Raw genomic sequence first — 12,738 nt, forward strand, 5'->3', positions numbered from 1 at the left:
GGGCCATAAATCTGAGAGCAGCCATCTCCATCCCTGACAAAACCAACAGGTTTATGTATCAGCTTGGCTATTTCCCCTGAAATTTACAGCTGACAACGTGCCTGAACACAGCAGGGATAATTTAAACCTGGCTCCAACCTGCCTGGCTCCCAGCAAGGGGAGAGGGGAACACGTTTGGTCCATTTTTTTACCCCTTAATTTTAAATTTCATTCCAACTCGGAATAAAGGCAGTGATTTATGGGAGAGGGAAAGCACAGCTTTATTTTAGGGCCGTGACAGCCAAGTGAAAAAGAGCTGTCATTAAGGATGGTAACACATTCCACAGGAGCAGGGCTCGTTTTATTCCAGGGTAATTTCTCCCAGAAAATGAGACCCAGCCTTGGGTTTGGGGTGGGAGGGGGGTAAATCCAGGGAAGCAGCAGAGGGAATAGGGCAGGTTTGGGATGTGCTGGGTGAGGGGCACTCCTGGCACAGCTCCCATTGGGCTGCAACAACACCCCTGGGGTCTGGGGGTGCTGAACCCCCCAGCACAGGGGGGACCCGGGGCAGGGAGAGGGGGGATGGCTGGGAATGGGAATTGGGAGGTGGGGACGGGGGGTCCCAAGGCTGTGGGCTGGGGGTGAGGATCACAGGGATGTGGGTGGGGGTCCTGGGCTGGAGGTTGGGGTCCCAGGGTTTGGGATAAAGGTCCCGGACAGGGGTTGGTGCTCCAAAGCTGGGGATGGGGGCTCTGGGATGGGGGATTTGTGCCCCATCTCCAAAACCTGCTGTTCTTCTTTACCACAAGCCTTGAACTGACCCTAAAATCCCCACAACTGCCCTAATTCCAGATTTCACGGGATGGTGGTGGTGCTGAATCCAGCTGCATCCCAATTTCACGGATTTCTGCCCCAAAAGGTGCAGCAGATCCCGGCACCATCAGCTCTGGAGCTGCAGCTCCCCCCGCCCCAGCCCTTTCCCTGGATGCTAATTCCAGTTGGTGCACATTCCCCTGGAGCTGCCCGTGGTCATTAACCTCCTGCTGCAGTTAATCAAGAGGACTTTGTTAATTAACAGCTAAGGATGTCTCCAGCTGAGCGGCGCAGGGGTGGGATTGGGGTCACCTGGATGCATCCAAGGATCCTTGATTTAATATATTGGAGCTTCCCAGCGCTCCGGGGGAGTGCAGCCCCCTCCCCTCCGCGAACAAAATATCCAGCACTGCAAAAAACCCGAGGAATGCTGGCAGGATCCACCCTCAGCACCCTGGGAGATTCCAGAGCTGCAGCTCCTGCAGTATTTTGGGAATATCAGAGGAATTGGGGCAATACTGAGCTGCATTTCTCTGCCACTCTGCCAAAATGGGGAAAAAAAAAAACCTGGCTGAGGAGGCTGAAGTTTTCTGAGGAATGTTATTTTTTTCCCCTGCTTCTATTTTATAGACATATAAAAATGTGGTTTTTTTTAATGCTGCCTGGGTGAGCTGTTTGCTGCCTGTCTCAGTGGGTGACACAGGAACAGAAATCACTGATATTCCTTGGGAAGCTTAATTCAAGGCTAACAGGGTCCGGCAGGAAAAACTCAGTGGATTTTTCCCTTTTCTTCCCAGACCCTGTCAGGATGAGGAGAATCAGGACCAGGAGGGCACAGAGCAGCAGCACTGGTGTCTGGATGGATGTTGGGGTGGAGCACTCGGATCATGCATGGGGGATCTCCCAAAGCCCACCCAAGCCCCATCCCTCTTTCCACAATTCCAAACTGGACACCAGGGCTCAGGAATACACACAGGGAAGTGACTGCTCAGTGAAAAACCCCGGGATCCTTCCCACTCCACACATCGAGGTGTTTGTCTGGAAAACAGAGGTTTTATTAAATAAGCAAACAGCTACAGAGATGCACCCAAATGTTTGGGATACTTGGGATGGCCAAGCTGCCATTACAGGGATGATTTAACCCCAGGGTAAGTACCAAGGCACTGCTTTTTTTTAAGCTGTTTGGAGCAATAACAGATGGGCTTGGAAAAAAACAGACACCAGAATTAGTGAGGAGCATCCTGAATCCATTATGAACATCCCAGCACCAGCCTGAGGGGCTGTGGGATGGCATCCAGTCCTTGAGGCTTCATCCCACTGCTCCCACATCCGGGCCTCCTCCAAACCCTGAGCCCAAAAAGCTCCAGAGGCTGCTGGCTCTGGGTACATCCCATTCCCACTGCTCCCTAAACAGATCCTCTGCAAGTCCTGTGTGTCCCTGTGTGTCCATCTGTCCCATTCATCCCATCTGTCCTATCCCACTCCTAACAGGATCCTGGCAACCTTCCAGCAATATTAATTAAATACTGGGGAAAATGAGCAAGAGGAGCCTCCTCCCACCACCAGAGAGGCCCTGCTGCCTCCTCAGGCAATGCATCTTCCACGGGTATGGATCCAACATGGATTTTGGGGGAAAAAATCTCTGTGGATTGGGGCTGGGAGTAGCCCTGGGCTTGGCAGTGCTCCCCAGGGAAGTTGGGTGCATCCCAGCCCCTGGAGACACAGGGACAATCCAGGTGCTGAGTGTCCCATCACACGGAGGAGGTGACGAGATCAAGGCGGAGCAGCAAGGAGGGCCAGGGCAGAGAGGATGCTGGATAATCCATCTGAAATCCTGAAATCCTGAGATCCTGAAATCCTGGCATCCTGAAATCCTGAAAACCTGAAATCCTAAAAACCTGAAGTCCTTCTCCTGCCACAGGATTTCAGGATCTGCTGCCTGGAAATAGCTCCCTTCCTTTTCCTGGGAGATGTCTCTCCATTTTATTTTCCATTTTCTGATTTCCAAGGAAAGCTATAAATAAATATTTCAGCCTCTGTGGGCACCTGGGAGCAGATTCTCAACAGCCAAAACCTGCACAAAGTCCCCGAGGGGCCTCCAGAAATATCCCTAGGGCCACTGGGGGCTGCCTAATTCCAGCTCCAGAGATTCCTTGCTGTCCTGGGAGTGACACATAAATGAGGGTGACACCAGGGCTGTGCTGAAGGAGCTCTAATGGAGAAGGAGCTCCAAAATTAACTGGGTGTGAAACTGGATTGAGGTGGTGGCTCGGCCCATCCTTCGCTGCAGAGGTCGGCGTGTGGCAGCAGAGTCTCCCAGGAGATTCCCAGAGTGTCCCAAGATGTGCATGAGGGGACAGCAGGCCCTCCCCAGAAGCTCATTCCCAGCTCATGGGCCTGTTCCTGGTCCCAAACACCCATCTTTTCTGCAGGATGTACCGTCTGGGATGTGCCCGCCAAAAGGAGGGTTAAAAACACGTTTCAAATTGACCTTTCCCTCTTTCTTCTCCCAGTTTTCCATGCTGGTGAGCCTGTGGGTGAGCCCAATCCCCACAATGGAAGGTGGCCCTGGGTCTGGATCACTTAGAAGGCATTTGAGACTTCCCAGTTCTTTGAGGCGGGGTAATCCAACCCCTCCTAAGGACACTTCCCAAAAAAAGTCACAAACACCTTGTTCTGGTACCAAAATACCTCAGGAATTTACCATGAGGAGCCACACACAGACATGGGACAGAGCAGTGTCACCAGTTTGGCCATGGCACAGGAGATGCCTTCCTTATACCCTGCACCCCACCACGGTGCCTCTGGAAACACCAGGAAAGCCCTTCCCGGGTCAGACAATGCACAGTTTGGATGGGAATGCCCAAAAATATTTTCTTAGTTTGGCGCAAAGGTTTTTGCAATCCCACACAAGATCAAGGGTGGTTGTGTCTTCTCCATACTTTGGGGGTCTCCATCCCCTGCCAGCCCTCAGGCAGCAACACCAGTCAAAAATGGGCTGTAGGACAGTGCTGGACAATGTTTGACCACACCAGGGCTGGTCACCATCACAGTGCCAGCACCAGGGGATTCTGTCCCTCCTGCAGGCCGAGCTTACACAACTGTTGTCTCTTTCTCAGTCATGGAGGAGACCTTGGAGAAGCTCCTGTGCACGATGCTGGAGTGTCCTGTCTCCTCGCTGAGGGCGTTCACCAGCCTGGAGAGGAGGGTCACCTTGAACTTCTTGAAGTCCTGGCCCATGAAGACGTAGAGGACGGGGTTCATGCAGCTGTTGGAGGCTGCCAGAGCCGTGGTGAGCGGGATGAAGATCTCAAACACAGACCAGGGCACCGCGTCGGGCACCGTCTCCAGCAGGTTCAGCAGGTGGTAGGGGCTCCAGCAGAGGAAGAAGGTGACAATGATGGTGACAATGATCTTGAAGGGCTTCTTGGACTTGGCCAGGCGGTTGCGGCGCAGGTTGAAGACGATGGCGACGTAGCAGAAGGTGATGATGGTGATGGGGAGGATGTAGCCGGCCAGGAACCTGGTGATGTTCACGGTGCGGTGCCTGGCCAGAGCCAGCCCTGCGTAGGATTTATTCCTGGAGAGGGAGAAGTTGCTGAAACAAATCACGGAGCTCCGGGTCTGCGCCGTGTCCCGGAAGACGAGCGAGGGGCAGCTCATGACGATGCCCAGGGTCCAGATGACCACACAAACCCCGTAGGCCAGGTTGGTGGAGCGGTGGTTCTGCGACCACACCGGGAACACCACGGACACGTAGCGGTCGAAGCTGATGGTGGTGAGCAGCAGGACGCTGGTGTACATGTTGAGGATGAGGAGGAAGGAGTTGAGCTTGCACATGACCGTGCCGAAGATCCAGTGGTAGCTCATGGCCGTGTAGGCGATGTTGATGGGCAGGAAGATGTTGAAGAGGAAGTCGGCCACGGCCAGGTTGAGAAACCAGACGGCGTTCACCGACTTCTTCATCTTCAGGGTGATGATGGCGATGACGAGGCCGTTGCCCAGGATGCCCAGCACGCAGGACACGCTGTAGATGATGACGGACAGGATCCTGGTGATGTCCTTGGGGTCGTGGGCCGGGTCTGCCCACACGCTGCCCGTGTCCTCGTAGGTGTAGTCGGGGTAGTCGCTGTAGTTATTGTTGAGGCCGTCCAGGTAATCGGACAGGTTGGAAAGTGCCATTGTCCGTGGGAGCAGCAGCAGCTGGTCCGTGTGATCCTGGGGAGTTGGGGTGCTGGGATCTGCAGCCAGGGATCTTCCCCTGCTGAGCAAACACTTGGTGAGTGAGGAGAGCGGGAGGGACAATGGCCCCCAACACGTGTGGGAATTGGGGACAGGGAGCAAAGGGACAAACACTGGAATGGGGGATCCCACGAGAACCCCGCTGGTCCCGAACAAGATGCTCCCACAAGATGCTCCCACAGCTCCTCCCTGATTTCCACCCCCATCCGTGAGACATCAGGACGTGATTCAGTCCCTCAGCTCCACCAGGATGTGGCTGCAGCCTCATCCTGCAGAAAACGTTGATTGCCCGCCTACTTCCAGGGGGAAAACCGGGATAATGCTCATTAACAGCTCATCAACAGCTCTGACTTTCCAATCTGCAACATATTATGGCTCTTTTTTTTTTTTTTTTTTTTTTTTTTGTACTGAATCGGACTGAAAGCCCAAAGGGAAGCCCCCCACACACACCACTGACACCAGGCCCCTCTCACCTCTCTCCTCTCTGTCGGGATGGGGGACAGGTGGCACTTCAGTGTCCCAGGGCACAGCGGCAGCTCCCTCCACACCGGCCTAAGGCGTGAGCTGTAACATTAAAGCCAGGATCAAAGAAGGGCCACTCACCTCCGGATGTGGGGTTAAGGGAGGAAACCCAATCAGAGTGTGGCAACAATTAACCCTGTGCAGCCTCCCTCTGGGCACTGTGCTGGCCTGGGACCCTCCTCGCCTCCAGTCTGGGGAAGGTGGGGTCCTGCCATGATCCCAGCAGCTTTTGGGATAACCCAGGACAGAAATCCCATCCTGTCCTCTCTGTACAAGCACCCAACATGAGCAGCATGCTCAGGTGCACACAGAGAACCAAACAATCAGCCACAGGTTACTCATAATTAAATAATAATTAATTCAAGGTATAAATAAGGTGCACATTGTCTGCACGATCTATTTTGTATCCTGCATTCCCACAGGGTTGTTTTCCCGATTCAATTGATGCCCTGTATGTTTAAATATGCTAATTGTGGTAAACCAGCAGCATCACCTGCCAGTGTCAGACTCCAGGCTCCAGAGCCTGGATTGAGGGGGTTCAACCTCTCCCCTATGAGAATCCAGGATATAAAACCCCCTACCTGAGTCAGGGGGGTTAAAACCAAAATCCCCAAAGGCTGACAAGAAGCACAGAGCATCCCACCGGGAAATGTCCTCACAGGAGGGATGTGGGGACGTCCAAGGACCCTCCCTGTTCCCGAGGAATTTCACCCCAAAGGTCCCTGAGCCTCACCCTCCCGCCAGCCCTGCTTTGAAATTCCCATGGTGTTTGTGCTGGGAGCTATTGTTTCTCCCTGGGCTTTTCCTGCTGTTCCTTCCTGCCATTGCTGCTGCAGAGTCCCCAGCCAGGGGTGAAATCCCACCCTGTCACCTCCCCCTGGCCGAGCTCCTGGGCTCGATAAGCAGCCAGAACAAACGAGGGTCGAGTGCAAAGTTTGGGAATGAGCTGGAGCTGGGGAGAGGCCTCGTCCCAGGAAAAGCTCGATGGCCACAGAGATGAATTGAAGTCAATGATCCGGTGGAAGGAACAGAATCAGCAGAACTGACTCTCCCAGAGGTGTTAATGGTGATTAACGAGGCATTGCTTTATGGAACAGGGGTTTCAGGTCATCCCCTTCCCAAAGGCAGAGCTCCAGAAAGGTGGGGGAGACCAGAACCCCATATCCATCCCACCCCACCCCATTGCCTCATATCCCATCCCACTTCACTGCCTCCCATTGCACCACACCCCATTGCATCATATCCCAATCCCATCCCATCCCCACCTCCCACCATCCAGAGAACCCCAAAGCTCCCTGGACTTGCTCCACAGCCACCTTTTCACCTTTTCCACTGTGGTGTCATCCATGGGGCAAGTGAGACACTCCCACCCCTCTCTCTTACCCCACATTCAGCCCCTGCTCCAGAGGGACAGGAGAAATTCCCACTCCTCCTCCCACTGTGTCCACTTCCATGTTTTTAATGTAAAATCCTCCCTTTAGTATTATTTTTAATTGCTGGGCCTGATGACTTTCAGCTCGTTCCAAAGCTCATTTTATTGGATTATTTATCTGAATTCTCTGTTAATTTTGCCCTGCCAGGTTGGGCAGGGATTGGTCTCTGCTCCCAGAGAGCCGGGGTGAGGATGGCAGAGAGCAATGGGAACACCAGGACTCTGCTTCCCTGTGGGATTTGGCAGAGGAGGATGGGTTTGTTTCCAGGGCTCATGAGGAGCAATCCCAAACTCCACAGGAGCAGCAGGCCAATCCCACCATGAACATTCCAGATGGGCACCAGGAGCCCAGACCTGCGGGAAAATCACCCAGCAAACTCCCACCTGCCTCTCCAAAATTCTCCCAAAAATGGAGAATATCAGGGGCAGCTGCATGAAACCTCCTCATTTCTCACAGCAAAAAAACAAACTCCAAAGTCTGGGAGGAAAGACGAAAAAAAAAAAAAAAGCCACATAATACTAAGAGCGTTTCACCACTCCTCTCCGGGCTGCAAATTCCCTGCTCAAGCCAAAACCACTGTTCTCTCTTCAATCTATTAATCTTTGTCCTCCTACCTCAACAAAAAGGAGCAGAGGATTTACCCAAAATAGCCTTTTCTCCGTCATTCCCGCAGCTGTGTTTGTCTTGGTACCCAGGGAAGGCCGGGTGGGATTCCCGACGGGCGGCTCGAGCACCGGCAGCATCCCGGCACATACCGGGGGAGGATGAGGTCAGGGATGTTGTTCTTGGGAAGGCAACAGGAAACCGAGAGAACGGCAGAAAATGTTCAAATCCAGCTTTTCTGGGCGAAAAAACTCTGCCCTGGCCAAGGCAGACGGGCGGGGGACGGATGTGAGCGGGGAAAGGCGGCGGGATCGGACACGGGGAGGGCAGGGGATGCTCGGGCAGCGGATCCCAGCGGATCCCAGCGGGCAGGGCGGTGCCAGAGCCCCGCTCCAGGAATTCATAGGGATGGGCAGGCTGCCAGCACCGCCTCCTGCCCGCCGGGCCAGGCTTTTAGTGGGGCAGGTTGAAGAGAACTGATAGAACCTAATCAAATCAAATCAAATTAAATTAAATCAAACCAGCAGAGCAGCTTTGGAGTACATCAGATCCTGCCTGAGCTGTCAAAGTGCATCACGCTTTGATGGATATCATGAAATGAATCCGGGCTGGGACCTGCCAGGGCTGGCCCTGCAGCACTGGGGAAACTGGGGGAGCCCTCGGGTCGGTGTTTGTCCCCCCTAAAAAATTCTCGTCCCCGTCACGGGACAAACAAATCCCCCGGGATCAGCCGGGTCCGTGCCCGCCCTGCTGCCGCCTCCTCCCCGGCAGCTGCTCTGCCTTTCCTTCCTTGGAGCACTTCCCTCTCCTCTTCCCACCGAGGTTTCCGAGGTCCCAGCTCACCCCAAACCCCAAACCCGCTTCCTCCGGGCGTGGGAGGCGCGGGCAGCTCCGGCACAGCCCCCGGGAGAGGGGAATTGCCGGCAGATGTTCGGAGCTCAGCTCTGGGAAGGGCTGGGGGTCAAATGGGACCTTCACGTCCCTCTGGAGCTGCTGGGGCCAGCCCCCACCGAGCCCTGCCACAGTCCTGGATGTCCCTGGAGGGCAGGGGTGTCCCTGGGGACATGTGGCAGGTGCTGGTCCCGGTTCTGTGGGGTCAGCTCTGAGGGCTGGATCCCAGCATCCCTGAGAATTCCATGGCATCCCATGCCCCAGGGAAGGTGGATGGAAACCCCGTTCCAAGCTGGCACCGGAGGCCACCCCATCAATCCCCACGTACTTCCAGCCCGGGGTTACACAGGAGGGACGTCCCTGCAGGGATCCAGCTCCCAGGAATCTCAGGGAGCAAGGCACCAAATGGCAAAGCAGCTCTGGGTACCCAGCTCCAATCCCCCTTTATTTTAGCAGGTGATTGCCATGGCAACAGATGCCACAGGAATGAGGCTGCCCAGCATCCCACTCCCCACTGGGACGCCCGAGATGAAGCCCCCATTCCTGGGCGTAAATCGACCACCACCCCACCAAAAGGGAGCTCAGACCTCCAAACCCTCAGCTCCAGCCTGCCCAAAAGCTGCTCCAGGCTGTGATTCCAGCCCTGCCACCACCCCTGACCCCTGTGTCCCACTCCAGCAGGCTGGGAAGGGCACAGGGATGTGGGGTGCCATGGGAGCAGCAGCAGCAGGCTGAGAATGAGCTCCTGCCAGCGGGGATCCAGGCTGGAAATTCTCCCAAACCTCCCCCAACACCTGGAGACCCCCAGAGCCAAGGGAGGAGGCACAGCTAAGGGGGAAACTGAGGCACAGAGGGCAGTGGGCAGCTTAATCCCTACCTGCATCCGCTCAGACACATCCCAGTTCTCCACCCTGGATCCGGGACCCCCCTATCCAGCAGCCTCGGGCATCCCCAGCCTGATCCTCCATCCCTGAGGCTGCACCACGCCCGTGTGAACAGCACAGGAAAAAGGGAATAGCTGGAAAAGGCAGCCTTAAAAAAGCTGCTGTGCCCAGGGTGGGACAGAAAAACATGAGTCAGTGTTTATCTGGGCACAGCCAGCCAGGCCGAGCAGGATAGGATGGGATGGATCCCACAGATCCTTCTGGCCACAGTGTGGGGTCACCCATATAGGGAAAGCGCCCCAATCCTGCCAGAAAAAGGGGTTTAACCTCAAAATTTGGGTCAGGGAAGGCTCCTCCCAGGGTGAAACTCTGGCAGAGGAACCCGGCCTTCCCTGGCACCAAGTGTTGAAAGAGCCACCCCGTTGGTAAAATCCTGGCCTTTTGCTCCATCCCTTCTGTTCTTGGGAAGGTTTGAGGATTAAAGGGGAAAATTTTGGGCGTTTGCACCTACACAGGCAAAGATTTCCTTGAAACAGGGCAGTTTGTACTTCTGAGCTGCCTAAAATGACTTGGCTTCAAAGATAATGAAAGTTCTTTCATCTCCTCTGCTCTCCTCTAATAATCCAAGGTTTTCTCCTGGCGCTTCTCAGGCAATAAAAAGACAATAAAACCTCCCTTTTTCAGAGCATCCTCCCTGCTACATCCCAGCAGAGCAGCGATGCTGTCCCTAACCATGGCTTGGGCTTGGTCAGGGGACAAAACCTTGGGGACATCACTCTGGATTCGGGAAAGAAACCCAAGAAAACAGAAATAGGGCTGCAGGAGGGACGTGACCCCTCAGGGGATGTGACATGGCTGGGGACAGCAGGCTCAGCCCCCCCCCGAGTGAGGAAGTCACCCTGGATCCATGGGAGCATCCTCCCAGCTGTGCTCTGTGTCCCCAGCTGAATGCTGATCAGCACAGCGAAGAAAAGCCACCCTGTTCTCCCTGTCCCCAGCCAGGGGACACTGCCACACTGTCAGGGCATCAACCCCCCCCAAATTCACTGCCAGCTCCTCTCCCTTCTGTGCTTTTTCCCACCCTGCAGGCTGCAAAGCCCAGCTTCCAAAAGAGGTTGGGATTTTAGGGAAAATTAGGGGATTTGGGGTGAAGGACAGTGGGGATCCCAAACCCACTGTATAACAACAGGGCAGCAAAAAACCTCAACTGGTTGCAAATCTCCAGCAAACCCTTCCTCCCAAATCCCTATAAAAAAATACAAATTAACAAATATATACAAACCCAGAGGTGTTTACCTGAGCTGGATAAATCCCCAAGGAATTTTCAGCATTTAGAGGTTGGATCAGACACCTCTGCTTCTCCTACGGCCCCGTTAGGGCTGGCATGGGAACCACCCTGGGCTCGTGGCTTTGGCATCCAGCTGGAGCTGACACGGATATTGCCGAGCCTTCTCATCCCGAGGAGAAGCACATGGGATGGGAGGATGAGGAAAATAAATGCAGCCCGTGGAATAAACCAGCTGCTGGCCTCAGCAGAGCTGCAGGGGGAAGGGGGAAGCTCTGGGGGAGGATGTTGTGTTTGCAGAGTTTGGCTGGACACAGAAGGGGATGTGGCAGCAGTGACACGTCCCGTCCACCACGGCTGCCCACAGTGGCTTGGGAATCTCCTGGGAGCCTTTGGGAAGGGTTTGGGTACCCTCATAGGGTCCCCTCGGGCTCCTCCACCCTGGCTGCCCCTCATTCCTGCTCCCCAGGCACCCCAAATCCATGCCCTGCTCCTGGGAGGCTCCTGGCCTCACACACGCAGGAGAGGGGGGACCCAAAGCCATTCCTGGGGTGCAGGGAGGAAGAGAAGCTGCTCATCAGGTCCTGCCCATCCCACGGTGAGGAAATCAGCCTGGAATGGTTTGTACCCCCAAAGAGAGGGCCACCAGCCAAGGGCTGTCCCCAACCATCCTGACCTCAACCCTGCGCCTGCCAGGAGCTGGAAATTACCAGAGGTGCAGCTCAGAACCAGCCGAGCCCTGGACACAAATCCCTGCTCTGAGCCGGGACAGCTCATCCAGAGCGAGATAAAAAACACCTGGAGCAAAAGCTGCACCGTGCTGGCCCTTCCAGCAGAGCCCCCACCTGCTCTGTGTCACCAAGATCCACCAGGGGACAAATCCCAGCTCCCTCAGAGCTGGGAAAGCAGCACCCACGTGTGACCAGGGGACAGGAGGTGATGCCAGCAGGGAGCGGTGGCAGGTGGGAGGGAGCTCGAGGCCCCCAGGTCCCGTGGCGTGGGGACATTGACCCCGTCCCACGCCGAGCAGCTCCCGTGAGAGCCCAGAAAGAGGAATCGGAGGCACTGCCAGCTTTGCACAACTCTGTGTCGCAACATCCCCGAGCTGAATCAGGGCTGAAAAAATGCTGATGTGCCGGTTCGTGGGGCTGCTACGGGGAAAGGAGAAGCCCCAGAAGCGTGAACCGGGCAGGGTTCACTGTGCCAACCCCACTGTGGAACCAGGCTGGGGACTCGTCACCGGCTCCCCGGTGTCCCTTTAATCCCAGGACCCCCGGGATGGGGCGGCAGCTCCGGGATATTCCACACTTGTGGCACCTGTGGCGGGTCCCCAGGTGCAGAGGAGCTGCCTCAGGACAGTGGGAAATGCAGCCCAAAATTATAAAAACCATGAGAAACAGGGACCCGACACAGGACGGATCTGCCCCATCGCTCTGCCACCACATCCCGTCCCTTCTGCTCCCCCGGTGTCCCCGCCGAGTGACATTTCCCGATACCTCGTGCGGTGCCAACGCTGTCCCGCTGCTCCGCGCTGGGCAGGACGAGCTGGGGGCGCCCTGGGTGCCAGCGGGATCCCATTCCCAGGCGGATCCCGGCGTGCCGGGACAGACACAGGCACGGGGCCGCTCCCCGCCGGTTTTAAGGGAGCGGGGAGGGAGTTGCATCCATCACCAAAGGTTTTCTTGGCAGCGCCCGCGATGCTCGGCGAGGCAACAGCTGGGAGAGGGTGTGACGGCGGGAGCTGGGAACGCTGGCCTGGATCACAACCCAGCGTGAGGAAGCAACAAAGCTACTTCCCGAGGGGCCTCCTTTCCTGTGCCGCCCCCCGGGCCGTCCCACGGAGGGATAACGGAGCCCAGCGCGCCCCGCGGGGATGCTGCTCCAGCCGGGAGCACAACGGGAGGCAGGTGGCTGCCAGCCCCCCCGGCTGTGCTGTCCCCACCCTGGGTCAACCGCTGTCCTCCGCTCCCCCCACCGCCCCCAACTCCTTCCAAGACGTTGAGTCACTTCCCCTTCAGGCAAAATCTGGCTCCCAAACGCCGCTCCTGCTGCTCAGGGGCTGCTTTTCCCGATGGATTTCATTACC

General features: G+C 56.0%; 1 protein-coding gene across 12 annotated transcripts; it reads right to left on the reverse strand.

Annotated features, from left to right (window-relative positions):
* Positions 1-1,825: 1,825 nt before the first annotated feature.
* CMKLR1 (chemerin chemokine-like receptor 1) lies at positions 1,826-12,499 on the reverse strand. 12 transcript variants are annotated; one of them, XM_077187613.1, is made up of 4 exons: positions 10,664-11,024; positions 7,631-7,773; positions 5,508-5,598; positions 1,826-5,053 (listed from the first exon to the last, which is right to left on the reverse strand). In XM_077187613.1, exon 4 carries the CDS (start codon positions 4,972-4,974, stop codon positions 3,886-3,888), a length of 1,089 nt encoding a protein of 362 aa, XP_077043728.1. In that variant the 5' UTR covers positions 4,975-5,053; positions 5,508-5,598; positions 7,631-7,773; positions 10,664-11,024; the 3' UTR covers positions 1,826-3,885. The 12 variants fall into 12 exon arrangements, with proteins under 12 accessions (XP_077043728.1, XP_077043729.1, XP_077043723.1 ...); XM_077187614.1 differs by lacking the exons at positions 7,631-7,773; positions 10,664-11,024 and adding an exon at positions 12,149-12,498 and having other exon boundaries at positions 1,826-5,056; XM_077187608.1 differs by lacking the exons at positions 7,631-7,773; positions 10,664-11,024 and adding an exon at positions 12,149-12,497.
* Between the last annotated feature and the right edge of the window lie 239 nt (positions 12,500-12,738).

This window comes from Agelaius phoeniceus, chromosome 18, assembly GCF_051311805.1.
Source record: "Agelaius phoeniceus isolate bAgePho1 chromosome 18, bAgePho1.hap1, whole genome shotgun sequence".
Lineage (NCBI taxonomy): Eukaryota > Metazoa > Chordata > Aves > Passeriformes > Icteridae > Agelaius > Agelaius phoeniceus.